This window comes from Erythrolamprus reginae, chromosome 7, assembly GCF_031021105.1.
Source record: "Erythrolamprus reginae isolate rEryReg1 chromosome 7, rEryReg1.hap1, whole genome shotgun sequence".
Lineage (NCBI taxonomy): Eukaryota > Metazoa > Chordata > Lepidosauria > Squamata > Dipsadidae > Erythrolamprus > Erythrolamprus reginae.
The window spans coordinates 29918750-29946368 of NC_091956.1; the positions used below are offsets into that span (position 1 = coordinate 29918750).

General features: G+C 43.6%; 1 protein-coding gene across 1 annotated transcript in view; it reads right to left on the reverse strand.

Annotated features, from left to right (window-relative positions):
- Window positions 1-426: 426 nt before the first annotated feature.
- CPE (carboxypeptidase E) overlaps window positions 427-27619 on the reverse strand; it is an 84919-nt gene continuing 57726 nt past the window's right edge. The window contains exons 4-9 of the mRNA XM_070757257.1: window positions 24961-25078; window positions 22201-22383; window positions 12948-13087; window positions 11408-11507; window positions 9947-10065; window positions 427-1176 (exon numbers count right to left, since the gene is read on the reverse strand). Of these exons, the coding sequence (XP_070613358.1) occupies window positions 1078-1176; window positions 9947-10065; window positions 11408-11507; window positions 12948-13087; window positions 22201-22383; window positions 24961-25078 (759 nt within the window). The 3' untranslated portion in view covers window positions 427-1077. The remainder of the gene's footprint in view (window positions 1177-9946; window positions 10066-11407; window positions 11508-12947; window positions 13088-22200; window positions 22384-24960; window positions 25079-27619) is intronic.

The following is a 27619-nucleotide window of genomic DNA, read 5'->3' on the forward strand; positions in this document are numbered from 1 at the left end:
AAAGATATTTTTAATGTATTTAACGTGTATTTGGACTTTTAAAACCCACCCTCTGCATTAAACAATCATTCTATAATGTTTCTCAGCTAGAACTACATGTGATATCCTACCAGTTTCTTTAACAGAGTATAGTAGTACTGTAGAAGAATTTTATGAATTTTTAATGGATTTAAAATTTTCAATGGATTTAATGGGTTTAAGCCCCCTTTGAAAACCCGTGAAGTAGCAAATCACCAAAAGATGAACCGCGAAGTAGCAAGGGATTACTGTATATCTTGAATTTCTAATCCATGTTAAAGGAAGCAGCTGATGGATATGGAAACTTTCTTATGAAAACCATGTATACTTAATGCATTATTGTTACTCGGAAACAGTAACACAAATAATGTATTGCAAGCACAAAAAATGAGTCATATACACTTACTATTTGTTAACCGTTTATCCATCCATAATTTTTAATCTGATTATCACATTACTTAGGAACATTAATAAACACAACAAGAGAAAAAAATGTAATATTTTTTCTTAAAAACGATGGAAGCCATTTCCATATGAGTAGTATATGTAATATCCAAGTACTTGGATTCTTATTTTATAATGGCTCTTCCACAGAAAAAAAAACTTTAATTGTTATGTACAACACTAAATTCTTATCATATATATTTTCAGTGCTATTATGAATTTTTAAAAAAAACATGTAAATAGGTTTACCTGTCTGGACAAATATTTGTGGCAGTTGTTGCAAGTGACTACTAATTATTATAGTTTTTTAATGTGCTTAACCTGCATATTTTAGATAGTAAAACACTCAAATTCACAGTCACTTTAGAGAAAGGACATATTTTTGTAGGCATTTGCCCTTCAAGTTGAATATGTAGGAAAGCGAAAATGACATATAGGGTTCCAGCAATATACTTTTATGGAGAATATGTTATTGATATTTTTAAAAAATTACTCAGCTTACCCCAAAGTTACATATTATGAGTTACACAAAATCTAAAATGCAGGGACTTTTCACAGTACATTACACTAAATGAACACATAGAAGATTAAAAGATGTGAATTCAGAAGTTCTGCTTAAAAATTTAAAGTTTCTGACATCATCTTCCACCATTCCATTAGCTCTTCCTTTTCCTCTTCTTTTCTTTCAGACAATGATTCCAAGTCAAAATCAACCTAGAAAGAGGAAGGAAACATGAATTCTAATATTCTTAATTTATAAGTGAAAAAAATTGGATTTATTAGGTAAAATTGTACATATACTAGATTTAAGCCCATTTCCCCATTAGAGACTTACAGCATTGTCTCAAATCACCCAGCCATCATTGAGAAGATGGATGGATGGACGGAAGATGATTCTAGAAAATCTGCCTTAGTATACATCAACTGAAAGCAATGAGAATCATAACTAACATAATTCTGACTTAATTCAATAACTGTGCTTTAAGTCTACATCTCCCTGAATCCTGTTAATTGCAAGGGCACCCCATTAAAATATTTGAGTGTGCAGTCAGATACATTTTTTGTGGATAATGCTTCTGAGCAAGTTTATAAGTTTCTGTACTCATATTTTTCTATATAAGGTTTTTTTTAAAAAAAAAATCCTCTATTTCCACTGCCTTTATATTAAATCTTACTGAATTTGACTTCCCATGAAAATCACACTAAAGCAGGAATTTGGGATAAGGGCTAGAGGTGGCAGTGTGGCTTTTCTTTTTGTATCTAGAATTTATTTTAGCAGAATAGAGAATTTAGAGAAAGATTTCCAATGCTTTTAGCTAACAACCTTTTAAGATAGGAATGCACTAAAAACCTTATGTAATAAAAACACCAAGCTAAAAAAACACCAAGCTAAAAACACCAAGCTAATAAAAACACCAAGCTAAAAAAACCTTCTAGATTTTAATTCAAACCATGTATATAATGCTTAAAAGTTAATGAACTTTCTTTGGATATTTCTGCATAAACATGACTTTAAAAATGAACTGTTTTCCCACCAAGTCCTAAAGCTAAATAAAGTGTGAACACATTTAAACAAATGAGCTTTGTTCTTTTATTTATTGAGACAAAACTGTAGTGCATGACAAAAGTATGTGAACTTTTGCTTAGATCAAATGAAGTGATAGCACTGCTTTATATTGATAATTGGAATACTTGGAATACTGTATCCAGTTTTGGTCACCCAAACACAAAAAAGACGTTGAGACCCTAGAAAAGTACAGGAAAGAGGAAATATGATAAGGGGTCTGGAGGCTAAACCACATAATGAACAATTGAAGGAACTAAGTATGTCTTGTCCAGTGTTTCTCAAATAGTGGGGTGGGGCCTCTGGAGTGGGGCAGAGCGATGCCGGGGGGTGCGTAGCCCTGGGCACCGTGCTTTTTTTGCCACAGGGAGTAGGGGTTTTTGCACTGAACAATAGCACATAGCACAGAGTAGGAGATATGAAGTGCATATAACAAACCCTTTAGAGACACCATGCAAAAATATTTAACAGGGATGAAAAGAAAAGAGAAGAGAGAGGGGGATAATGAGACAAACGTAAGTCTTCGAAAAGCTAAGATGTGTAAATATGACGAACCTTATGTACTGCTTGGCTTCATTGTGTCTACGGTAGGAGACAGTGATAGACCGGTATGTTTACTGTGTCTAAAAATGTTGGCAGCGGACAGCATGAAGCCAAATAAATTAAGGTGTCACTTAAACACATTACATCCCAATTACTCTGATAAGCCCCTTGAGTTTTTTCAGTGAAAACATGCTGAATATTGCAAACAACCTTCCTGGTGGAGAGCAGGGAAGGCGCAAAATGTTTATTTCTTCCTGGGGGGGCCTTAACAGAAAATAATTGAGAAACACTAGTCTAGTCTAATGAAGAGAAGGTCTATGGGAGATACGATAATAGGCCCCCAGTACTTGAGAGCTATCATGGAGAAAAGCACACGAGGTTAAGCACACGAGGTCAAGCATACGAGGAGAGGAGAATAATTAATGGGTGGAGATCCAATTAAAGAACTAAGGAAGAACTTCCTGATGGGCAAATAATTAATCAATGGAACAGCTTGCTTCCAGAGGTTGTGGATGCTCCATCACTGGAGGTTTTTAAGAAGAGATTGGACTGTTTAGAATAACATAGGGTCTTCTTCTTGAGCAGGGCATTGGACTAGAAAATCTCCAAAATCCCTTCCAACTTTATTATTCTACGTTTTAGTAATTGGTGGGCTACCTCACCTCTCAATTGAGAAACAATAGTTACAACTCAACATTTCTGAAAATTGTTGATCAGTCTAGTATGCTGACTTGCAGCCAAGTTCTCCTTATAGACTCAGGGATGTTGATGGCTTCTTTGCATGAGCTGCCCACTTTGGGTTCTTGGACAACATTTCTACAGTATTAAAGTCAATGTTATATCTAGCTTTAGGAATTGTTTGGAGAACAAATCATGTTTTAGGTCATTCCTATTCAGAAATATTTAATATTCAAATGGGTTCACAATTTTTAAAGCACCTCTGTACCTGACTTATATTTTAAGGAGTGAATTTACTGCTGTCTATGGATATTACAGTGATCCCCCGGTTATTGCGTCCCCGACCATTGCGAACAGGGTAATTCGCGATTTTTCAACCCGGAAGTAAACTCCACCATCTGCGCATGCGTGCCCTTCCACGCATGCGTAGATGGTGGAGTTTCCCCGCCGGGCAGAGGCTTCCCTAGGTCTTCCCCCTCTTTCTCTATGTTGCTTCTTCCTCTCTCACACTCTCTTCCTCCCTCTCTCATCTCTTTCTTTCCTTCTCTCTCTTTCTCTATCTCTCCCCCTCTTGCTCTCGAGCGGCCGCCTAGCAGCTGATCTGCTCGGCAGCGCAGCAGCAGCGAGGAGCCGAAGATCTTCGGCTCCTCGCTGGTGCTGCGCTGCCGAGCAGATCAGCTGCTAGGCGGACGAAGGAACCTTCCCTGGGTCTTCCCCGCCCGGATCTTCGGCTCCTCGCTGCAGCCGCGCGCCCCTCGCCTTCGCCTCACCTGGCGGGCGAAGGAGGGCGCAGCTCCGGCCGCTCGCCTCGGAGCCGGTCTGCCTCACTGCCTCCAGTCCGCGGCAATTCCCCTCAGCATGCTGCCGGATCCAGCGGGGGAGGGGGGGAAGCGAAGGCGCGGCGATGGGCAAGGGCTGCCAGTGAGCCTTCTCCGTCCCTTTCCTGCTGCACCGGTCTGGGGCCAAGTGGGCGGGGGGCGGCCGGGACCTCGCCTGTCTCCGCCGCCCGCATCGCCCCTCCGGCGGGCCGGCCTCCCCCGCCCGCCTCTGCTGCAGCCGCCACCGCCTCCCCGACTGGCACAAAAGGGCCCCGCCCGCCCCGCCCCGAAGCTTACCTTGCGGCGGGATTCCCTCCCCCCGCAGCCAAAACTAAAAGCCTGTCTCTTTTTTTTCTTGCGGCGAGCCCAAGCCGTTTCTCTCTCGACCGCAGCCGAGCTTCCCTCGGCCCCCTTTGGCCCCGTCGCCTCCTCCCCGCCTGCCTTTCCTCGCCAAGCGCACGAAAAAAAAGAGAGAAGGCTTCTACCAGAAGCCGGGTTGGGGGTTCCCATGTCGGCGGGGATGTTTTAAAACACTCGCGCGACTTTCCAATGAGTCCCGAAGACAAACGCGTTGTCTTCGGGACTCATTGGAAAGTCGCGCGGGTGTTTTAAAACATCCCCGCCGACATGAGGGGCTCACTAGCACACCCCCAAACCCGGGTTGGGGGTTCGGGGGTGTGCTAGGGAGCCTCCCATGTCGGCGGGGATATTTTAAAACACCCGCGCCACTTTCCAATGAGTCCCGAAGACAAACGCGTTGTCTTCGGGACTCATTGGAAAGTGGCGCGGGTGTTTTAAAACATCCCCGCCGACATGGGAGGCTCGCTAGCACACCCCCAAACCCGGGTTGGGGGTTCGGGGGTGTGCTAGGGAGCCTCCCATGTCGGCGGGGATGTTTTAAAACACCCGCGCCACTTTCCAATGAGTCCCGAAGACAAACGCGTTGTCTTCGGGATTCATTGGAAAGTGGCGCGGGTGTTTTAAAACATCCCCGCCGACATGGGAGGCTCCCTAGCACACCCCCAAACCCGGGTTGGGGGTTCGGGGGTGTGCTAGGGAGCCTCCCATGTCGGCGGGGATGTTTTAAAACACCCGCGCGACTTTCCAATGAGTCCCGAAGACAAACGCGTTGTCTTCGGGACTCATTGGAAAGTGGCGCGGGTGTTTTAAAACAGAGGTCCCCAACCGCCGGTCCGCGGACCGGGACCGGGCCGTTGGGGTTTTTCAGCCGGTCCGCGGCGCCAGGGCCCCCTCGGCCTTTCCGCACCACCAGCGGCGCTCCCCCCGCCAGCTAGCCAAGCCCCGCGCCCGCCGGAACCGGCTCCTTGCTCTCCCCCCGCCACCCGCCGCGTTTGCAGGAGGTGGGGAGGGTCGGGCAGCCCGCCAAGGCCAGAAGGGATGCTGCTGCCCCCCCTTCCCTCTCTCCGCCGCTGCGCGTCCTTGACGCCGAGAGGGAATGGCGGCAAAGGTTTTTCTCAGCGGAGGCCACCACCACCACCCCACATAGGGCGCCGTGGCCGCCACCCCCCTGCCCTGTTTTTTTTCCCCAGCCACTGGAGAGCGGCATCTCTGCCTTGCGCGCGCCCCTTCCCGCCCGCGCTTCCTTGTAAAAGCTCCCCCCCCCAAGTCTTATCCCCCCCTCCGCCCCACGGCCGGGCAAGACCAGCCCTACGCGTTGACATCAGCCTGGCTGGCTCCACGCGAGGAGGCCAGCCTGTCCGCAAGCAGCCCGAGGAACTCAGAGGTCTGGAGGCGCCGGCGGAGCGGAGAGAAGCCCCCGCTAGGCTGCGCGCTCCGGTCTTTCCTCGGCCCTTCGGAAGGATCGCGCGCCTCTTCTTCCTCCTCGTTTCTTGGTCCCCATCCTCCTTTCTACTTTCTCCCCCTTCTCTTCCTAGCCCACTCGGAATATTCAAAATAAGAAAAACCTTTGCCGGCGAAGGTTTTTCTTATTTTGAATATTCCGAGTGGGCTAGCAGGGGGATAGGGAGCGCGCGCCCCCGACATTGAACATCACCTTCGCCGCCCCCGCCTCTCCTGCAACCCCCTTGCTGAGAGCCCGGGACGAAAGTGCTCTCGCAAAGGTGAGGCGGGCAGGGCGTGCGCGCGTCACCGCTGAGAAGAACGGAGAGAGAACGAGAGTGAGAGCAACAGACAGCAAGATAGAGAGAAAGTGAGAAAGAGAGAGTGAGAGAAGGGGGGGAGAAAGAGATAGCAAGAGAGAGAGAACAAGAGAGAGAAAGAGCGTGAGAAAGAAAACAAGAGAGAAAGAGTGAGAGAGAGAGAGACAGAAAGCAAAAGAGACAGAAAGAAAACAAGAGAGAGAAAGTGAGAAGAAGAGAGAGAAAGAGGGGGAGAGAGAGAGAAAGAGAGAGGGGGGAGAGAAAGAGAGGGAGAGGGAGAAAGAGAGAGGGAAAGGGGGAGAGAGGGGGAGAGAAAGAGAGAGGGAGAGAGAGAGGAGAGAAAGGAAGAGGAGAGAGAGAAAGGAAGAGAAAGAAAGAAAGAGGGATAGAAAGAGAGAGTGAGAGATGCTCAGTGAGCCTTTCTTTGAAGTTGCCTTTCTTTCTCTTTCTTGCTTTCTTTCTTGCTCTTTTTCTTTCTCTTTTACCTTTCCTTCCTCTATTTCTTCTTTTCTTTCTCCTTCCTACCTTCTTCCCTCCCTCCCTCCCTCCCTTCAGTCCTTCCTCTCTTACTCTCCCCTTTCATAAGTTTCCTTGCTTCCTTCCTCTGTTCCTGTCCCTTCCCCCTTTCTTTCTTTCTTTCCTTCCTTCCCTCCCTCCATTTCTTGCTTTCCTTTTCCTTCCTCCCTTCTTTCCTCCCTCATTCCCTTCTTTCACTCCTTCCTCTCTTACTCTCCCCTTTCACACCTTTCTTTGCTTCCTTTTCACCCTTCTTCTGTTCCTCTCCCTTCCCTCTTTCCTTCCTTCCCACCCTCCGTCCATTCATTCACCCATTCCTCTCTTGATCGCCCCTTTTACGGCGCCGCTGACAGCTAGCTCCCCCCCCCCACCGGGCCATGGAAAACTGGTCTAGCTTAAAGCCGGTCCCTGGTGCAAAAAAGGTTGGGGACCTCTGTTTTAAAACATCCCCGCCGACATGGGAGGCTCCCTAGCACACCCCCAAACCCGGGTTGGGGGTTCGGGGGTGTGCTAGGGAGCCTCCCATGTCGGCGGGGATGTTTTAAAACACCCGCGCGACTTTCCAATGAGTCCCGAAGACAAACGCGTTGTCTTCGGGACTCATTGGAAAGTGGCGCGGGTGTTTTAAAACATCCCCGCCGACATGGGAGGCTCCCTAGCACACCCCCAAACCCGGGTTGGGGGTTCGGGGGTGTGCTAGGGAGCCTCCCATGTCGGCGGGGATGTTTTAAAACACCCGCGCGACTTTCCAATGAGTCCCGAAGACAAACGCGTTGTCTTCGGGACTCATTGGAAAGTGGCGCGGGTGTTTTAAAACATCCCCGCCGACAAGGGAGGCTCCCTAGCACACCCCCAAACCCGGGTTGGAGGTTCGGGGGTGTGCTAGGGAGCCTCCCATGTCGGCGGGGATGTTTTAAAACACCCGCGCCACTTTCCAATGAGTCCCGAAGACAAACGCGTTGTCTTCGGGACTCATTGGAAAGTGGCGCGGGTGTTTTAAAACATCCCCGCCGACATGGGAGGCTCGCTAGCACACCCCCAAACCCGGGTTGGGGGTTCGGGGGTGTGCTAGGGAGCCTCCCATGTCGGCGGGGATGTTTTAAAACACCCGCGCCACTTTCCAATGAGTCCCGAAGACAAACGCGTTGTCTTCGGGACTCATTGGAAAGTGGCGCGGGTGTTTTAAAACATCCCCGCCGACATGGGAGGCTCCCTAGCACACCCCCAAACCCGGGTTGGGGGTTCGGGGGTGTGCTAGGGAGCCTCCCATGTCGGCGGGGATGTTTTAAAACACCCGCGCGACTTTCCAATGAGTCCCGAAGACAAACGCGTTGTCTTCGGGACTCATTGGAAAGTGGCGCGGGTGTTTTAAAACATCCCCGCCGACATGGGAGGCTCCCTAGCACACCCCCAAACCCGGGTTGGGGGTTCGGGGGTGTGCTAGGGAGCCTCCCATGTCGGCGGGGATGTTTTAAAACACCCGCGCCACTTTCCAATGAGTCCCGAAGACAAAAGCGTTGTCTTCGGGACTCATTGGAAAGTGGCGCGGGTGTTTTAAAACATCCCCGCCGACATGGGAGGCTCGCTAGCACACCCCCAAACCCGGGTTGGGGGTTCGGGGGTGTGCTAGGGAGCCTCCCATGTCGGCGGGGATGTTTTAAAACACCCGCGCCACTTTCCAATGAGTCCCGAAGACAAACGCGTTGTCTTCGGGACTCATTGGAAAGTGGCGCGGGTGTTTTAAAACCCCGCCGACATGGGAGGCTCGCTAGCACACCCCCGAACCCCCAACCCGGGTTAGGGGGGTGCTAGCGAGCCCCCCATCTCGGCGGGGACGTTTTAAAACACCCGCGCCGCCCCCAAGTAAAAACACCATCTGCACATGCGCAGAAGGTGTTTTTACTTCCGCAGCGCTACTTCGCGAAAACCCGCTCGTTGCGGGGGGTCCTGGAACGGAACCCTCGCAAAGAGCGGGGGATCACTGTATATGGATCTTTTTTGTCTCTCTCTTTTGATTAGAATTTTTCTTCTTCTGTCATATCTGCTTTGCCGTAATCACTGTAATATAAAAAAGCAAGTTTTCTTTGGTTCACTGTAAAATCACTAGCGGTTTTCCCCTATGTTGTATTGTATTTTGTCTGCTTGCTTTTCTCTCTATTCCTTTATTATTATTATTATTATTATTATTATTGTTATTATTATTATTGTTGTTGTTGTTATTATTATTATTATTATCAATACAACACAGCAAATGAGATCACTATGCTGGATTTCATATTTCATCATCAGTCGGGCGCTTCCCAAGCATCTACAACTGCGTGATGTAGCGGCGAATTATGTTTGCCTATCCCAGTAAAGTGGTTTTTGCAATTGACAAATTGAGATTTTGTCAATTCCGATGGTTTTCAAATGTCTGCTGAGATCCTTTGGCACTGCGCCCAGCGTGCCAAGGACCACTGGAACCACTTTCACTGGCTTATGCCAGAGTCGTTGCAGCTCCATTTTTAGATCTTCATATTCCACTAATTTCCCTAGCTGCTTCTCCTCAATTCTGCTGACTCCTGGGATTGCAATGTCGATGATCCATACTTTTTTCCCCCTCCACAATCAGGATGTCTGGCGTGTTATGCTTCAGAATTCGGTCAGTCTGAAGTCGGAAGTCCCACAATAGTTTTGTTTGCTCATTTTCAATCATTTTTTCGGGCTTATGATCCCACCAATTCTTTGCCACTGGTAGATGGTAGTTCTGGCACAAGTTCCAGTGGACCATCTGTGCCACAGCATCGTTTCTATGCTTGTAGTCAGTCTGTGCGATCTTTTTGCAGCAGCTGGGTATGTGATCGATTGTTTCGTCTGTTTCTTTACAGAGTCTGCAATTTGGATCATCTGTGGACTTTTCAATTCTGACTTTGATAGCATTTGTTCTAATGGTCTGTTTTTGTTTTTATTATTATTGTTGTTGTTGTTGTTGTTGTTGTTATTTTTATTATTATTATTATTATTATTATTATTATTATTATTATTATTACTATTTAGACTTCTGTGCCGCCCTTCTCAACCGACTCAGGGTGGCTTGTTTCCTTTCTATTCCTTTCTATTCTATTTCTTTCTTTTTTTATCTTCCACATAAGAAATACTGAAAATGTTTCACAGAGTTCCAATGAGACTTGATGCACAAAATATTAAGAAAAAATGTTAAGATAGCATTGACGTTATAAGTTAAATGCAAAAATGGCACCACTTACCCTAATAGCAGGACTGAAGGGAACAGCCACTTTTTTAGTGATTGCTAGGTAGCCAGGTGCTGAAGCTGTCACTTTATAATTTCCAGGTACCAACAGCCTCCAGTAATCACCATCCTTTGCTAAAGAAACAGAAAGATGCCACTATTTAAGAATATACTTGTGGCACTGAAATATATTTGATCTGGTTTGTTTTCTAATCAGAATCTTAGGATGCAACTGATTACCTCAGGGACCGCCTTCTGCTGCACGAATCCCAGCGACCAGTTAGGTCCCACAGAGTGGGTCTTCTCCTGGTCCCGTCAACCAAACAATGTCGCTTGGCGGGACCCAGAGGAAGAGCCTTCTCTGTGGTGGCCCCGGCCCTCTGGAACCAACTCCCCCCCAGAGATTAGAATTGCCCCCACCCTCCTTGCCTTTCGAAAGCTGCTTAAAACCCACCTCTGCCGCCAGGCATGGGGGAACTGAGATACTCTTTCCCCCTAAGCCTTTACAATTTTATGCATGGTATGTCTGTATGTATGATTGGTTTTTATATGGGTTTTTAACTGTTTTTAGTGTTGGATTTTGTTATATACTGTTTTATTGCTGTTGTTAGCCGCCCTGAGTCTGCGGAGAGGGGCGGCATACAAATCCAATCAATCAATCGATCAATCAATCAATCAATCAATCGATAAATAAATAAATAAATAAATAAATAAATAAATAAATAAATAAATAAGAGTAAGTTTGGAAAGGGAAAGAAAATGTCTTTTTACTGGAATCCATAGCATGGCTTTCTTTACCATGCTGAACTGCTATATAAAAGAAACTGAAAATAACTTTTTACATTTTGTTTCAGAATTGGATATATTCAAATAAAGTTGCTTTCTCTCTATTAATCAGATCTGCTATATATGATTTTAGTCACCAATTGGCTGACATTTGATAATCATTTATTTTCATAAGAGGCCACTTTTAACATTTCGACCATTAAAAGTAGTTCTATTAAATTGTGGCCTTCCGGTTATAGTTAACTGAAGATAAAATGATTTGAATTTCTGGGCTGAGATTCAGATTTCATCCTGAATGAAATAGGAAATTTGGCTAATTCTAGATGTCTAATGATGCCATTTTCTAGGTCCAACGTTTATTTTAAAAACCTGGGGACACACACAGGTTAGAAGTGGAAATACTGTACTACTTTCCTCTTTGGTGATGCCTATCCATATGAAATAGAACATTTTGGCCATTAGAAGTTTTCCTCAGTGGAAAGAAAGACTAAGATCATTTTTGCAATTTTTCTACTGACGTATTCTTTGCTTTTCAAAATCATATGCAAGGAACATTCTACACACACACCCAAAAAATACACACATCCCAAGAAAATACACACACACCAAGAAAATATAAAAGGATATTTCTATATTCATCCATGTATCAACATTGATCATATGTCTCGACATGGTACATATGAATACTTACCTGATATAATATCATGGTTTATCCCCTCTACAGAAACTGTGGCATTAGCAATCGGGTTACCTTGAAGAGTTCGAACAAATCCTTTTATTCCTCGGTGTATCTTAAAAATAAAACACAGAAAGTCTTGATATTTCTCTAAATAATAGATTTACAAAAGAAAAGAGAAATAAGAACTTAGAATGATTCACCACTATTAACTTCCTATTGAAGTTAGTACAGTGATACCTCATCTTATGAATGCCTCTTCATACAAACTTTTCGAGATACGAACCCGGTGTTTAAGTTTTGTTTGCCTCTTCTTAAGAACCATTTTCACCTTACAAACCCGAGCCCAGGTGTGTGGACTCTCTTACTGCGTGTGCGCTCTCTTAGTGCTGCAGAGATTCCCCTGCCTTGTGACTGCCACCGCCTGGATTTCCCATTTGCTTGCCACCCCCGCCGGGATTCCCTGCCTCCTTTTGCTTGCACCTGCAGTCCCAAGGTGGGGAACACAGGAGCTGCCCCATTTTCCTGCCACTTTCCCCTCTAGTCCTCCGCTTCTTCTGCTCCCCGCAGCCGCCCCATCCTGCTGCCAAAATCCCCCCTAGCCTATCGCTTCCTTTGCCCCATCTCGCTCCCAAAATCACCTCTCCAAAAGCTTCCTACGCCACCCCAAATCGCTTCCTACTATAAAGATAGGAAACCTGTAGTGCTCATCTCTGAGTCTACTTTATTCAGACATCACCATTCTGTCTGACCTTGACTTCTGAAAACTGACAATACTTTCCTTACATTTTGTCATGGCTCAGGATTCAGGTGACTCTGAATCTGAAGAAGCCCCTTCAACCGAGCCAGCAGAAGGTGAACCTCACAAAGAGAGCAACTATGAATCACTTGAGACTGATCAAATATAGGCATTATCAGAGTCTACAGAGAGGGGCAGCATACAAATAATAATAATAATAATAATAATAATAATAATAATAATAACAACAACAACAACAATAATAATAATAGTTGGAACAGATAAGATACAGTTTTCACACCTTCAGATTCAGCAAGTAAAGATTCTCATTGAGGCTCCTTGGCAAGCAAGGGAGTGACTGTCTAGACTAGGACAGATGGCTTTAGACTGATTTAAGTGGCGGCCTTGCTTCTCTATTGGAAATCCAATTTCCTGTGGGTTTTTTTCTGTATATTCTACTCACACAAGAAACTCTCACCTTTGGACTGAGTAAGGAACTGGCTTGACTGTTTGAACCTCTGAACCTCTCTTCTCCATCTTCCTGTTTAAAGCAAAATTACTTAAACAAGCTTTGTTTCCAAGAGACACTGTTGACATTTATTTGCTTATCTGCTGTTTATCCATACCATCTTAAGCAAATTGCTACCATCACCTAGCAACTGCATGTCTGTGTGTTTGAAATAGGACACGTGAACATTTGAAGGAGTAAAGCTGTAGTTCAAATGATGAAGCAATGAGCCTTATGATCACTCAAAACTAAGAATAACACTTGACAGTCAACAAATGTCCTAACGTTGTTCCCCAGGAAAATATTACCTGCTCAATGTAGCTGATAAGTGCATTCTTGTTGTCCTCCCAATAGGTTTTCAGTGTTTCTTCTGGAGGGAATTTTTCACAGCTAAGCTCCACTGTGATTTCAAAGCAATTGCTGCTGAGATAGTTGAAGTCTTGCATACCTATGTAATTACATATACAGAAATTGACGTTTAATAGGCCGTGGGGTCTAAAGCATATCAGATTAAAGTTAAGTGGAAATAATTAATTGGAATCAGTTAAAATAAATAGATGTGTACTGTAGAAAATTAAAGCCCGATATATGTGATGGTACACATATACTGGTTTATTTACAAGACCTTCAGGGAAGGTAATAAGTTTTCAGACCAAAGTCTGATTGAATTGCAATCCCAGCTGTAATTATACCACATTTAACACACACGCACGCACACATACACACACACACACACACACACATGATATATATATACAGTAGTACCTCTAGATACGAGCTGCTCTACATGCGAGCATTTCAAGATACGAGCCAGGAGGGGAGAGACATTTCTGTTCTAGTTCCGAGCTGAAATTCGGGATACGAGCCGAGCATCTACTAGGTGGCGCAAGAATCCTTGCTTTTGGTTATCTCGGAGGGGAAAAACAACTTGTTCCAGATACGAGTTGCCTCGAGATACAAGCTCCCTTATGGAACCAATTATGCTCATATCTAGGGGTACTACTGTATTTGTCGTTAAAAATCCTACTTAGGAGTCAGAGAATTTCCAGTTATAATACAACAGTTTCCAGGTAAAATGAGTTAATAACAGATAATAATATCATGACCGATGAAGCCTCGAAAACCAAGAATTTTGAAATGGACGTTTTTGCAATTTCTAAAAACACAGCATATCCGTGCTAATTATGAAATGGAGACTTACCCATGGTAAAGACACTGTTCAGTACATTTGACAACATAATAGCTGTTTATATATGTTCATCAGTCAAAATCAATCAAGATTCAAAATCAAACAAAAAAAGAGGGTGGAATCCTTTTCTGCATGGCTGTTAATCCATTACTGCACTTTGTGTGTGTAGTTTCCAGATATGGTTTAGAATGTCTATAATAGTCTTTGAAGACTCCCTGATTGTGAAGGTGCAAGTACAGCTGTTTATCACTATGCTAGAAATCAAGAAAAGAAAGAAAGTGGGCCTAAATGTATTTCCCACCTGCCAATAATAATGATGACAAAACAGGTATGTAAAATCTCTTGATTTCACCTGTAACATTTCTGAAATAATAAATCTTTATAACTTCTTTTTTCCTAAATATAAGTTTTTCCAATGGGTGGAAACAAGTTGTAATTTATTTTGCTTCATGTACAGAATAAACTAACATGAGTTCTGATTTATTTTCTACATATTATAATGCTTACATCAGTTAACATACCAAGAAGCATGAATTTATAGAATCAGGAACCATTTTATTACATTGGAACAATATGTTAAATGATGAAGGAAAACCCACTAAAATGGTAGATTCATCCATTCCATTTTTTTTCTTATAAGTAAAATCCATGGAATTGTAAACATTGCTATATTTTATTAATTAGTTCATAAAAATTATGAAATGATAATTTGTTGCTTTATCATATGAAAAAAGATTGCTTTCGCAATAAATTGAACATTGAAACATTGAACAAGGAAATGTTATAACAAATGTTATTATTTTGCCTTTTTAAATATTGATATGTCTTTAGTCTAATTAACTGATTTGATAAATGTATCACATTTTTATGTGCTAGGGGCTTTATTACATAAAAGAAATGTATACAATTTTAATGCTGATTAGGACCAAACGTTATGTACTTTATTAAAATTGATTTTAATACGAAGTAGAAAATTTCAGAGTTTTAAAGTTTCTAGTTCATATTATAATATCTCTTCATTTGCTACCTAATTCTTGATTACTTTAATAGGATTTAGTTAAATAGTCGTCCTGGACAGTGTTCCCTCTAATTTTTTTTCGGTGTGGGAGGAAAAGTATAGTGTCTGAGCGGCAATAGAAGTCTAAATAAGTAAATAAGTAAGTAAGTAAGTAAGTAAGTAAGTAAACAAATAAATAAATAAATAAATAAATAAATGCATCAATTAATATACAGTAGTACCTCTAGATACGAGTTTAATTCGTTCCAGAAGGGAGCTTGTATGTCGAACAACTCGTATCTGGAACAAATGGCTTTAGACTTTGTTTTTCCCCTCCAAGATAACCAGAAGCAAGGATTCTTGCGCCACCTAGTGGACGTTCGGCTCATATCCCGAATTTGAGCTCGGGTCTCGAAAAGAAATTTCTCTCCCCTCGTGGCTCGTATCTTAGAATACTTGCATGTGGAGCAGCTCGTATCTAGAGGTACTACTGTAGTTCCATATTTACTTTGCTATAATTTCATTCAATATTTCCAAGCTCAATTAATTTTCAGGCACTTAGTATTTACTATTATTAACTTTCATCAATCTTCTACATTTCCAAGTATATTTTAAATTCATAATGCAAACTCATAAAATCATACAGTACATATCATAAACCCATTATTTATCCTATGTATCTTCCATTAATTTTACCTATGTAATTATATATAGTTCTAAAATTCTAATCCAATTTTATGAATTAATACTCCCTAATGTTCCTAATACTCTAATACTCCCTAATCTTCTTCGGGTAATGTGCACGAATGCTCGAAGCTTGAGCAACAAGCTCTGTGAGTTAATGGCCATAATATCTAGAGATAATTTGGATCTGGTTGCCATAACTGAGACATGGTTTAAGGATTCCAATGAATGGGAAATATCCATACCAGGATATACACTGTATAGGAAGGATAGAATAGAGAGAAGGGGAGGTGGAGTAGCCATTTATGTTAAAGAAAGTCTAAAAACAATACTAATTCAAAATACATGTAAAGATCTGGAGACCCTCTGGATTTGCATGCAAAATAAAGACGGTTCTGTCATTAGAATTGGGGTGATCTATAGGCCTCCAGGGCAATCTGAGGAACATGACAACAAGATGGTGGATGAGATTACCCTAATGGCAGTAAAGGGAGATATTGTGGTTATGGGTGATTTCAACATGCCTGATGTTGACTGGAATATCCCCAGTGCCCTTACATGCAAAAGTAAGAATATAGTAGAGGCCTTTACAGGAGCAGCTATGGCACAGCTAGTTAAGACACCAACTAGAGGGGAGAATATTCTAGATTTAGTTTTTACAAATGGGAATCGGGTTTCAGAGGTCAAGGTGGGAGAAAATTTAGGTTGCAGCGACCATCTATGTTTGTGGTTTGATGTAAAAACTGATTGTGAGCAATCCTATACTGCAACCAAAGTATTGGATTTCAGAAAAACAAATTTTAATGCAATGGGGGAATATTTAAATAATGAATTAAAGGGGAGGGATAAAATGGCAGGAGCGAGCACCCAGTGGACTGTATTAAAAAAGGCCATCTTAAAAGCCACAAGACTTTATGTAAAGCAAGTAACTAAAGGTAAAAGGAAGAAGAAACCGCTATGGTTTAGCAATGATGTAAGGGCTATAGTCAATGAAAAAAAGGCTGCCTATAGGAGGTATAAAGAGTCTGGAAGTATAGCTGATAGAGAGGTGTATAAAATGAGACAGAAGGAGGCGAAACAGATAATATATGCTGCTAAAGCCTCAAAAGAGGAAGAAATAGCAAAATCTGTAAAGAAGGGGGATAAAACCTTCTTCAGATATATTAGTGATAGGAAGAAGAAAAACTGCAGCATCACAAAGCTTAGTACCGGGAATAATACATGCATTAATGGGAATAAGGAGATCGCTGACCATTTCAATAGCTACTTCTGTTCAGTTTTCTCAAAGGACACCTTACAAAATAATACTATAGAGGGATATAGCATTGCTTCCAGCTGTACGGATTCAGCTCCAGTGATCTTAGAAGCCGATGTCTTAGAAGAACTTGAAAGATTAAAGATAAATAAGGCAATGGGTCCAGATGGCATCCATCCCAGAGTTCTTAAAGAACTCAGATCTGTCATTGCTACCCCCCTGACTGATTTGTTTAACCAATCCCTGTTAACAGGAGATGTTCCTGAGGATTGGAGAATGGCCAGTGTTGTGCCTATCCACAAGAAGGGCAGTAGAGAAGAAGCTGGAAACTACAGGCCAGTTAGCTTGACATCAGTTGTAGTTAAAATGATGGAGACTCTACTCAAAAAGAGGATAAATCAGCATCTAAAAAACAATAACTTATTGGACCCAAATCAGCATGGCTTTACTGAAGGCAAATCGTGTCAGACTAATCTCATTGAGTTCTTTGACTATGTCACAAAGGTGTTGGATCAAGGTGGTGCCGTGGATATTGCCTATCTGGACTTCAGCAAAGCCTTTGATACGGTTCCACATAAAGAGCTGATAGATAAATTAGTGAAGATTGGACTTAATCCCTGGATAGTTCAGTGGATTTCAAGCTGGCTGAAGCATAGACATCAGAGAGTTATTGTTAATGGCGAGTATTCTGAGCAGAGACAGGTTACAAGCGGTGTGCCACAAGGGTCTGTTCTGGGTCCTATTCTTTTTAATATGTTTGTGAGTGACATAGGGGAAGGTTTGGTAGGGAAGGTTTGCCTATTTGCCGATGACTCTAAAGTGTGCAATAGGGTTGATATTCCTGGAGGGGTCTGTAATATGGTAAATGATTTAGCGTTACTAGATAAATGGTCAAAGCAATGGAAACTGCAGTTTAATGTTTCCAAATGTAAAATAATGCACTTGGGGAAAAGGAATCCTAAATCTGAGTATTGCATTGGCAGTTCTGTGTTAGCAAAAACTTCAGAAGAGAAGGATTTAGGGGTAGTGATTTCTGACAGTCTCAAAATGGGTGAGCAGTGTGGTCGGGCAGTAGGAAAGGCAAGTAGGATGCTTGGCTGCATAGCTAGAGGTATAACAAGCAGGAAGAGGGAGATTGTGATCCCCTTATATAGAGCGCTGGTGAGACCACATTTGGAGTACTGTGTTCAGTTCTGGAGACCTCACCTACAAAAAGATATTGACAAAATTGAACGGGTCCAAAGACGGGCTACAAGAATGGTGGAAGGTCTGAAGTATAAAACGTATCAGGAAAGACTTAATGAACTCAATCTGTATAGTCTGGAAGACAGAAGGAAAAGGGGGGACAAGATCGAAACATTTAAATATGTTAAAGGGTTAAATAGGGTTCAGGAGGGAAGTGTTTTTAACAGGAAAGTGAACACAAGAACAAGGGGACACAATCTGAAGTTAGTTGGGGGAAAGATCAAAGGCAACATGAGAAAGTATTATTTTACTGAAAGAGTAGTAGATCCTTGGAACAAACTTCCAGCAGACGTGGTTGGTAAATCCATAGTAACCGAATTTAAACATGCCTGGGATAAACATATATCCATTGTAAGATAAAATACAGGAAATAGTAAAAGGGCAGACTAGATGGACCATGGGGTCTTTTTCTGCCGTCAGTCTTCTATGTTTCTATGTTTCTATGTTAAACAACATCTAAATATATCTTTTACCATCATTCCATAGTCAATCCATATTTAATAATCAATCATCCCTCCTCAAATTTCTACCATTGTTGCCAAAGGGAAGAAACCATGTTGTTTTTCAGTAGCCTGCGTTTTTCTTTTGATATTTGTTATTTTTCTTTTAAATTATAAGCTACCAAAGGTTTTTACGCAGCTGAGAGACATGAAAATTAAAGTATATTAAGAAATTGGATGATTGATATTGTTTTGCTGATCTTAATCTGCAGTAAATAAATTTTGAGTTTTAAAAAACTCACCATATTTTGCCTCAGAGAATTTCAAAATAAAATACTGTACTGTGGGTCTATAACAGTGACCTCAGAATGGGGCAACTCTGCTAAGTATCAAAATGCCACTTAAATAGTTGAGTTAGTTTCAAACTAGATTTTGATTTTCTTTCTCCATCTCTCTATCTCTCTCTTCCTCTCTCTCTTCCTTCCTCTCTTCCCTTTCACTCCCCTTCACTCTATTTCTTTCTCTCTTCCTGCCTCCCTCCCTTTACATTTCTCTTTCCTTCCTTCCTGTCTTCCTCCCTTTCTCTCTCTCCCTCTTTCTCCCTTTTCTCCATCTCTATCCTCCCTCCTTCCTTCCTCTCCACTTCTCTTTCCCTCCATCTCTTTCCCTTCTCTTTCCCCTTTCTTTCTTTCTCTCCACTTCTCTTTCTCCCCGCTTCTCCAGCGGGCACTGCCTTCACACCCTCCCGTTGGCTCTGCCTCCCACCGCCGCTGTGCGGCTCACCTCAGTAGACGCATTGATGCTTGGAGCAGGCTCAGGGCTCTCGGTGTCAGCGCCCATCACGGCACTGTTGCTGAGGTTGTTGTCACAGCGGCTGGCTGCCCAGGAAAGCAGCACATTTAAAAAGTGTGCCACTTTCCTGGGCAGCCAGCTTTGCTGGCCAGCACGGCGGGGGTAGAGGAGGTGGAGTTCAGGGCCAAGTAGGCAGAGCCTGGGCCCATTGCCCCCAGCTACAGGGGGCAGCCCCCAGTGTGGCAGCAGGGGAGGAGGTGGAGTTCGGGGCCGAGTAGGCCGAGCCTGGGCCCATCGCCCCCAGCTCCAGGGGGCAGCCCCCAGCGCAGTGGTAGGGGAGTAGGCCAACACCTCCTCTGACGCTGCGGGGGAAGGTATCAGAGCCGGCGCAGCCTTGGCCCTGGCCGCCACCACCAAAGGAGGAGGTATGGGGAAGGTCCTCTGTGCTGGAATTTAAAATTCCCACGCTGAGTGCTAAAAACCACACTATAGCGCACTGCGTGCCTTAAAGGGAACACTGCTCCTGGATAAACAAATTGATTCTTTAAGATGCTATTTCAAAACTATTAAAAGGTAAGTCTTTTAACTCTGTGCATAGAACACCAGCAAAAATATTATTTATATTCAATGAAATACAAAATTATCCAGCCTAGACAACTTATTCTGTGAGCCGCCCAGAGTTTTCGGAAAAGGGCGGCATACAAATCTAATAAATAATAATAACAATAATAATAACAATGACAACAATAATAATGTTGTTGTTGTTGTTGTTATTATTATTATTATTATTATTATTATTATTATTATTATTATTATTATTATGTCAATACAACACAGCAAACAAGATCACTATGCTGGATTTTGTATTTCATCCCCAGTCGGGCGTTTCCCAAGCACCTAGGACTGCGTGATGTAGCGGCGAATTATGTTTGCCGATCCCAGTAAAGCAGCCTTTTGCAATTGACAGATGGAGATTTTGCCAATTCCTATTATTATTATTATTATTATTATTATTATTATTATTATTATTATTATTATATAAATCAGCCTGTTTTCCTATGTCTGGTTAAGTTAAAGGATCGGAATATATAAACAGAATAGCTGCACCTCAGCAGTGAATCCACTTACCTTCCTTATCAATTCTCAAGCGTGCTTTTTCACACTCTGCGCATGTACAGAAGACTTTGCATATGTGCATGCGCAGAGAGTTAAAAGAGGAAAATGGTGATGGGCAGAGTCTCATGCTGCCTCCGCTACTGGTTCTCCAAACTACCAGTGACCACCACTACCAGTGTGCCTGTACCGAGCCAAACCAGTAGCATTTTGTCCCTGCTGTACCTCTTGAAATTTGTTGTTCTTTTTAACTATTTTAGGATACAGACAACCAGCACTTTAATCATATGTGGCCACTCTTTCCAAGTTTATACTTTCCAATTTTATGTATTTTTATATATTTGCCACACTGCTCTCTTTTTCTATAATTTGCCTTAGTTCCCTTCTATATTTGCCCTACATTTATACTTATATTGTAGCATGAAGATCTCATTACTTAGGCTACTTTAAAGGATGGAAGAAATAGCAATGCAGCTAACAGCTACACTGAAGTGGACAATATAATCTCATTTGACTCCTAGTGCACTTATCACTTGAGGATCACTAGATTTTTTTAAAAAAATATGCCATTCAGAAAACATTCAACATAACAAGTTATGGAAACTATATTGGAACAATAATTCTAACAGAATGTAAAGTTGCCTCAGTAGCATTATAATGCTCCTTGTTAATTTTAACTGTTTCAGTGGTTCTCATTTTGCAAGTTACCCAAAGTTAAAGGAACTCTGGATACCTTATAAAATGTGAACTATATAAATAATTAAAATGAGATGGGTGGCATATAAATTTAATAAATAAATAAGCAGACGGAGATTTATATATTTCCATACAAAAACATGGAATATCACTTTATTTAAGAATAATAAGCATTGGTGACTAATGACCCTTCAAGGCTATTTAACAATGTTGCTAATATGTATACTAAGGCCTCCACTTGGTTACTACTGCTAGCTGTTTATATACTCCTGAAATACCACCAGGGTGATCTAGACAAGCTTTGTCTAGATCAGAGGTCTCTAACCTTGGCAACTTTGTGAGGTAGGGACTTTATGAGGTGTGGATTACGAGCAGTGATGGGCTCCTATGGGTATGGTGAGGTACGCAGAATTGGTAGAAAAAATTTGAATTTTTTTCTTTTTTTCCCTTCTGGGCTCTGGGTATTTTTCCTATTACAATGAGGTCGAATGTGTATAATTTTAGAAGAGCTGTGTGTGTGTGTGTGTGTGTATGTGTTTTCATATGTATTTTTGTGTGCCTGTGTGTAATATGTAAGTACATATATGGCATACATACATAGAATTAAATAGTATATTTTGGATATTCAGATAGGGATGTAAATACAGTAGATAGGGAAATTGTATCTCTTTGAGGCAAGGAGAGGCCAGGCACCCTGACCCTAACTCAAACCCATGACGTGTGTGATGTCAAGTTCGTCACCTTTAAGCCAGTTACATGACGTTTAAGCCATCCCTTGGTCACATGATTGTCAAGCCACTCCCACCTGGTCACATGGCCAGCAAGCCACACTCACAAAATAAGCCACGCCTACAGTATGGTAGTAGAAAAAATTGCAGCCCTTCACTGATTAGGAGGTGTGGATTTGAAGTCCACACCTCATAAAATTGCTCAGGTTGGAGACCTCTGGTCTAGATCATTCTGCAACAGAGCAACCTCACCAACAGCCTGTAAATCCTTCTGGCAACAACTCTATGAGTTCTGTGATGTTTACAGAATTTAATAAATTATCTGCTCTATCAACGTGTGCACTTTTAAGTCATATTTGACTTTCAGTTCTACTCTGATATACTGTAAGTATAAGGTTAAAATGTATTTCAGCAACACAAACCTCCTGGAACGCTATACCAAGCACCACCATTAGTTGTCCCATCAATAAAACTGCTGTCATCATCATTCTTGCGACATGGTGGCCGATTTGGGTTTGACATGGCTGGATTAAAAGATGAATAGCTTCGTGCCAAGCTTTGGAAAACAGCATCATCTGGGCAAGAGCTGTATTCATGAGCACTTCCTGGGAAGAAATTAGTAAACACATAATAAAAGATGGGAAGAAAAACAGAGAATGTAGGTCAACTTTAATTTTCTGAATCTAGATCATTTCAAGATGATCAGTCAAGATTATCTATGACAAAAGCTTCGTGTGAAAGTGTTTAATGCGAACAGGCACGTTGAGATACAAATCTCCTTATAAGCTGTTTCAGCCACATGAAACAAACTAAAACAAAACTACATTAACATAACATTTGTAAAATTAGTACTAAGTACGAAGAATGGTATAATCTTGTTCTCATTATTATGCCTCTGAAATCTACTCCAGGGTTCTTTTCCTTTCTTCTTCTATGGATTTTTCCAGCTTTAAAGAGGGAGGGGAGAGAGAATGTTTCTCTGTTTAGAAAACTACAACATAAGTGTTGGGGAAAAGCCTGCCTCTCTACCAATTTTTTTTAAAAAAAAATAGTTTATCATGGAAAGTCTGCAATAACAGGCAAAAAGAGATTAAATTAAAATTTATAAATAATACAAAAGATAAATTAATTAAAATAATGAACAGGGAAATTGAATATGTCCATGTTGGGAATGTGGCTCTCGGCATGTTATTCAGAATTCAGCACAGCCATCAAGCTGACCAAAGCTATATACAGTGGTACCTCAAGATACGAACCCCTTGTCTTACGAACAACCCGAGATACGAACCCGGGGTTCAGAAAAATTTTGCCTCTTCTTATGAACTTTTTTCGTCTTATGAACGCCAAACCCGAACTTCCGGGTTCGGCGTTTGGGAGGCTGCTGGGAAGTCCCCCGGCTGTTTTAAAAGGTGACAGCCAGGCGGCAGGGCTTCCCAGCGGCCTCCCGAACGCCGAACCCAGAAGTTCGGCAAAAGTTTGGGTTCGGGAGGCCGCTGAGAAGCCTCGCCGCCCGGCTGTCACCTTTTAAAACAGCTGGGGGGCTTCCCAGCAGCCTCCCGAATTCCGAACTTTTGCCGAACTTCCGTGTTAGGGGATAGGGAGGCTGCAGGGAAGCCCCGCAGCCTGGCTGTCACCTTTTAAAACAGCTGGGGGGCTTCCCAGCAGCCTCCCGAAGCCGAACCCGGAAGTTCAGGTTTGGCGTTCAGCTTCGGGAGGCTGCTGGGAAGCCCCCCAGCTGTTTTAAAAGGTGACAGCTGGGCTGCGCAGCTTCCCAGCAGCCTCCCGAACCCTGAACTTTTGCCAAACTTCCGGGTTCGGGGTTCGGGAGGCTGCTGGGAAGCCCCGCAGCCCGGCTGTCACCTTTTAAAACAGCCGGGGGGCTTCCCAGCAGCCTCCCGAAGCCGAACCCGGAAGTTCGGGTTTGGCGTTCGGCTTTGGGAGGCTGCTGGGAAGCCCCCCGGCTGTTTTAAAAGGTGACAGCTGGGCTGCGCAGCTTCCCAGCAGCCTCCCGAACCCCGAACTTTTGCTGAATGTCCGGGTTCGGGGTTCGGGAGGCTGCTGGGAAGCCCCACAGCCCGGCTGTCACCTTTTAAAACAGCCGGGGGGCTTCCCAGCAGGCTCCCGAAGCCGAACCCGGAAGTTCGGGTTTGGCATTCGGCTTTGGGAGACTGCTGGGAAGCCCCCCGGCTGTTTTAAAAGGTGACAGCCGGGCTGCGCAGCTTCCCAGCAGCCTCCCGAACCCCGAACTTTTGCTGAACGTCCAGGTCCGGGGTTCGGGAGGCTGCTGGGAAGCCCCACAGCCCGGCTGTCACCTTTTAAAACAGCCGGGGGGCTTCCCAGCAGCCTCCCGAAGCCGAACCCGGAAGTTCGGGTTTGGCGTTCGGCTTTGGGAGGCTGCTGGGAAGCCCCCCAGCTGTTTTAAAAGGTGACAGCCGGGCTGCGCAGCTTCCCAGCAGCCTCCCGAACCCCGAACTTTTGCTGAACGTCCGGGTTCGGGGTTCGGGAGGCTGCTGGGAAGCCCCGCAGTCCGGCTGTCACCTTTTAAAACAGCTGGGGGGCTTCCCAGCAGCCTCCCGAAGCCGAACCCGGAAGTTCAGGTTTGGCGTTCAGCTTCGGGAGGCTGCTGGGAAGCCCCCCAGCTGTTTTAAAAGGTGACAGCCGGGCTGCGCAGCTTCCCAGCAGCCTCCCGAACCCCGAACTTTTGCCAAACTTCCGGGTTCGGGGTTCGAGAGGCTGCTGGGAAGCCCCACAGCCCGGCTGTCACCTTTTAAAACAGCCGGGGGGCTTCCCAGCAGCCTCCCGAAGCCGAACCCGGAAGTTCGGGTTTGGCGTTCGGCATTCGGGAAGCCGCTGAGAAGCCCCTGGGCTGTTTTAAAAGGTGACAGCCGGGCGGCAGCGTTTTTGTGCGGGTTTTTTTGTTGTTGTTGCACGGATTAATTGACTTTACATTGTGTCCTATGGGAAACAATGTTTCGTCTTACGAACCTTTCGTCTTACGAACCTCCCCCGGGAACCAATTAGGTTCGTAAGATGAGGTATGACTGTAATAGTAACAGAGTTGAAAGGGACCTTGGACGTCTTCTAGTCCAACCCCCTGCTTAGGCAGGAAACCCTACATTACTTCAGACAAATGATTACCCAACAACTTAAAAGCTATTGAGCCTTGGATTTACAATACATACCAGTCCGAGTCTCATCGTATGGGTAATTTGCCACAAGGTCCCCACCGTGAAGATTGGCAGAAAGTACAAAGGGAATATCCATTATCCAGTGGATCACACCTTTTGTTTCCGGTGCAAGCTATAGCAGAAAAAATATAGTTCATTAGAATACTGCACATGTTTTGTAGAACATGTTCATCAGTTTCCAGTAATTTGCCCTGGGATGCAAAATGGAATAAAATTGACTTGTTTCATATAGTAGGTATTCAATGTGTATCTTTATTGTATAATATTTCAACAGAGTATCTGAATTCAATAAACAGATTAATTATTGTGCAAATATAGGTATTATTTATTGCAATATGCATATGATATAATCATACAATAGTGTTCTCTCTCATGCCCATCATCTGATAGTTATCAGAGACCCAGATTTCCAGTAAATCTTTACGTAGTAGCAGAAAAGAAGGATAGGAATTATATAATTACATAGGAATTTGGGGAGGAGTGCTAGGGCTGGAGGGTATTATCCCTAAGAAGGTTCTTCATTCAGATGTTGTGATGATCCATCTCTTCACGTGGCATAATGGTCAATCTTCTCTACTGTCACATGAAAAGCTGCAATGAAATGGTTCACAACATGGAACACTATTAGACATCTCTGGAAGGTCACCCAACTCTAGGTGTACGCCCAACAACCTGGGAATGTTTCCCATTGAGTGAACGAGCTGCCAAAGATGAACAAGCTGTCCTAAATGCTGCCCTAAAAGGACACAACATGGTCTACATCAGAGGTACTACCCTCCCTGAACACCTCATATACCTCCGCTATTTATACAGCAGCTGCCAAAAGGACAACCAATAGCAAGTGTTTATTTTCCCACCAACTGAGTTGTCATGTCTCACCCAATGGGTGAGAAAATAAACACTTGCTATTGGTTGTCCTTTTGGCAGTTGCTGTATAAATAGTGGAGGTATATGAGGTGTTCAGGGAGGGTAGTACCTCTGGTGTAGACCATGTTGTGTCCTTTTCGGGCAGCATTTAGGGCAGCTTGTTCACCTTTGGTCCTCACCTGTCACTTAGCTCTCACTGTGGCTCCTAGTAGCTGTAGCATGTGCAGCAGCCACACTCCGGGCAACAGCTTTGACAGGCTGGCCAAACCAGGTTGAGATTAGCCGTTGGGTCATTGACCTTTGGTGAGATAGGGACTTGTCTATCCTGAGCATGTGAAGACAGATTCCGGCAGATTGAGTGGATGAAAGCTACTAGAATAGGACAACAGTCATGAAGGCAGTCTCTGCAAGCAATGTGGTATGCTAAGAGCACGGCAAGACATGAAAGTTTACCTCGTCAACCACTGTGCCCAGCCCATCTCCAACTGTGTCGACTCTGGTCCTGCTATTTGTGCAAGATGGACTCTGGGAAGAGAGGGTGAGGCTGACTATTGAAAAGTCCTGTGGCTATGGGCGAGCGATGAAGGTATAGGTGTGGATACACTGGGAGCTGTAGCCATGGACCTGCACACTGGCGACTCAGGTCTAATGGTCATCTTCCTACTGATAAGCAACAGCTGAATTCGGCTGAGCCTACCATCACCGTAAAAGCTACATGCAGTGGACCAATTTACATACCTTGCCAGCACCCTCTTAAAGTCAACTGAAGAATCGCCAAGGCAAACTCTGCATTTAGCAGACTAATGACCAACATTGGAACCAACGTGAGTAAGCCTTGCTACAAAGCTCAAAGTCTACCGAGCAGTAGTGCTAACTACCCTGTTGTATGAGGACAGTGAGTGAGACTTGGACTGTATACAGGAGACATGCCAGGCAATTGAACCACTTCCATATGACCTGCCTCCATAGAATTCTGAGGATCCGGTGGCAGGATAAGATGCCTGGCACTGAGGTCCTCTCCAGAGCAGCCTGGCGATCAATTCCCCCCCTGCTGATGAAAGCCCAGATATGCTGGGCAGGTCATGTTGCTAGGATCCCAGAGCATCACATCCCTAAACAGCTCCTCTATGGTGAGCTGTCTAAAGGAAAGCGATTGCATGGGGGACAAAGGAAGCAATACAAAGACACTTTGAAAGCCTCCTTCAAGTCTCTCAATATTGACACCTCCTCCTGGGAAACCCTGGCACAAGATTGACCAACATGGCGTATGCTAATACACCAAGGCTGCCAGACATCTGAGGCCAGAAGAACATTCATAGCAAAAGAGAAGTGAGCACTCCACAAAGTCAGAGCTGCAAATGCTGCAACAATGGTGCCCACATATGTCTGCCCAATTTGTGCCCGTATAAGGCCTGACCAACAACTTGCGAATACATCATGTACAGCCCACAACCCATTAGATGTCAAGGTCCTCTTCGAACATGATGGATGAACATCATCATCATAAATAGCAGCTGACAGAAAGAGAGTTGCCAGTTATTTCCTGTTCTTGTTGTTGGTTAGCTGTTACTCTAATAAAGGGATTTCTCTTGGAAACTGTCTTGTCTCAGTTCTTAGCCACCCTTGTTTTCCCAACAGAACACTAATCTTTCTTGTTTATCTTCTATTCTGATACTTCTTACCATTCCCATTTTGACTCTATCTGGTACAAAAATAATAAAGGGGAGAAGAAGGGAGCAGACTAGAGCAGAGGTCTTCAAACTTGGCAACTTTAAGACTTGTGGAC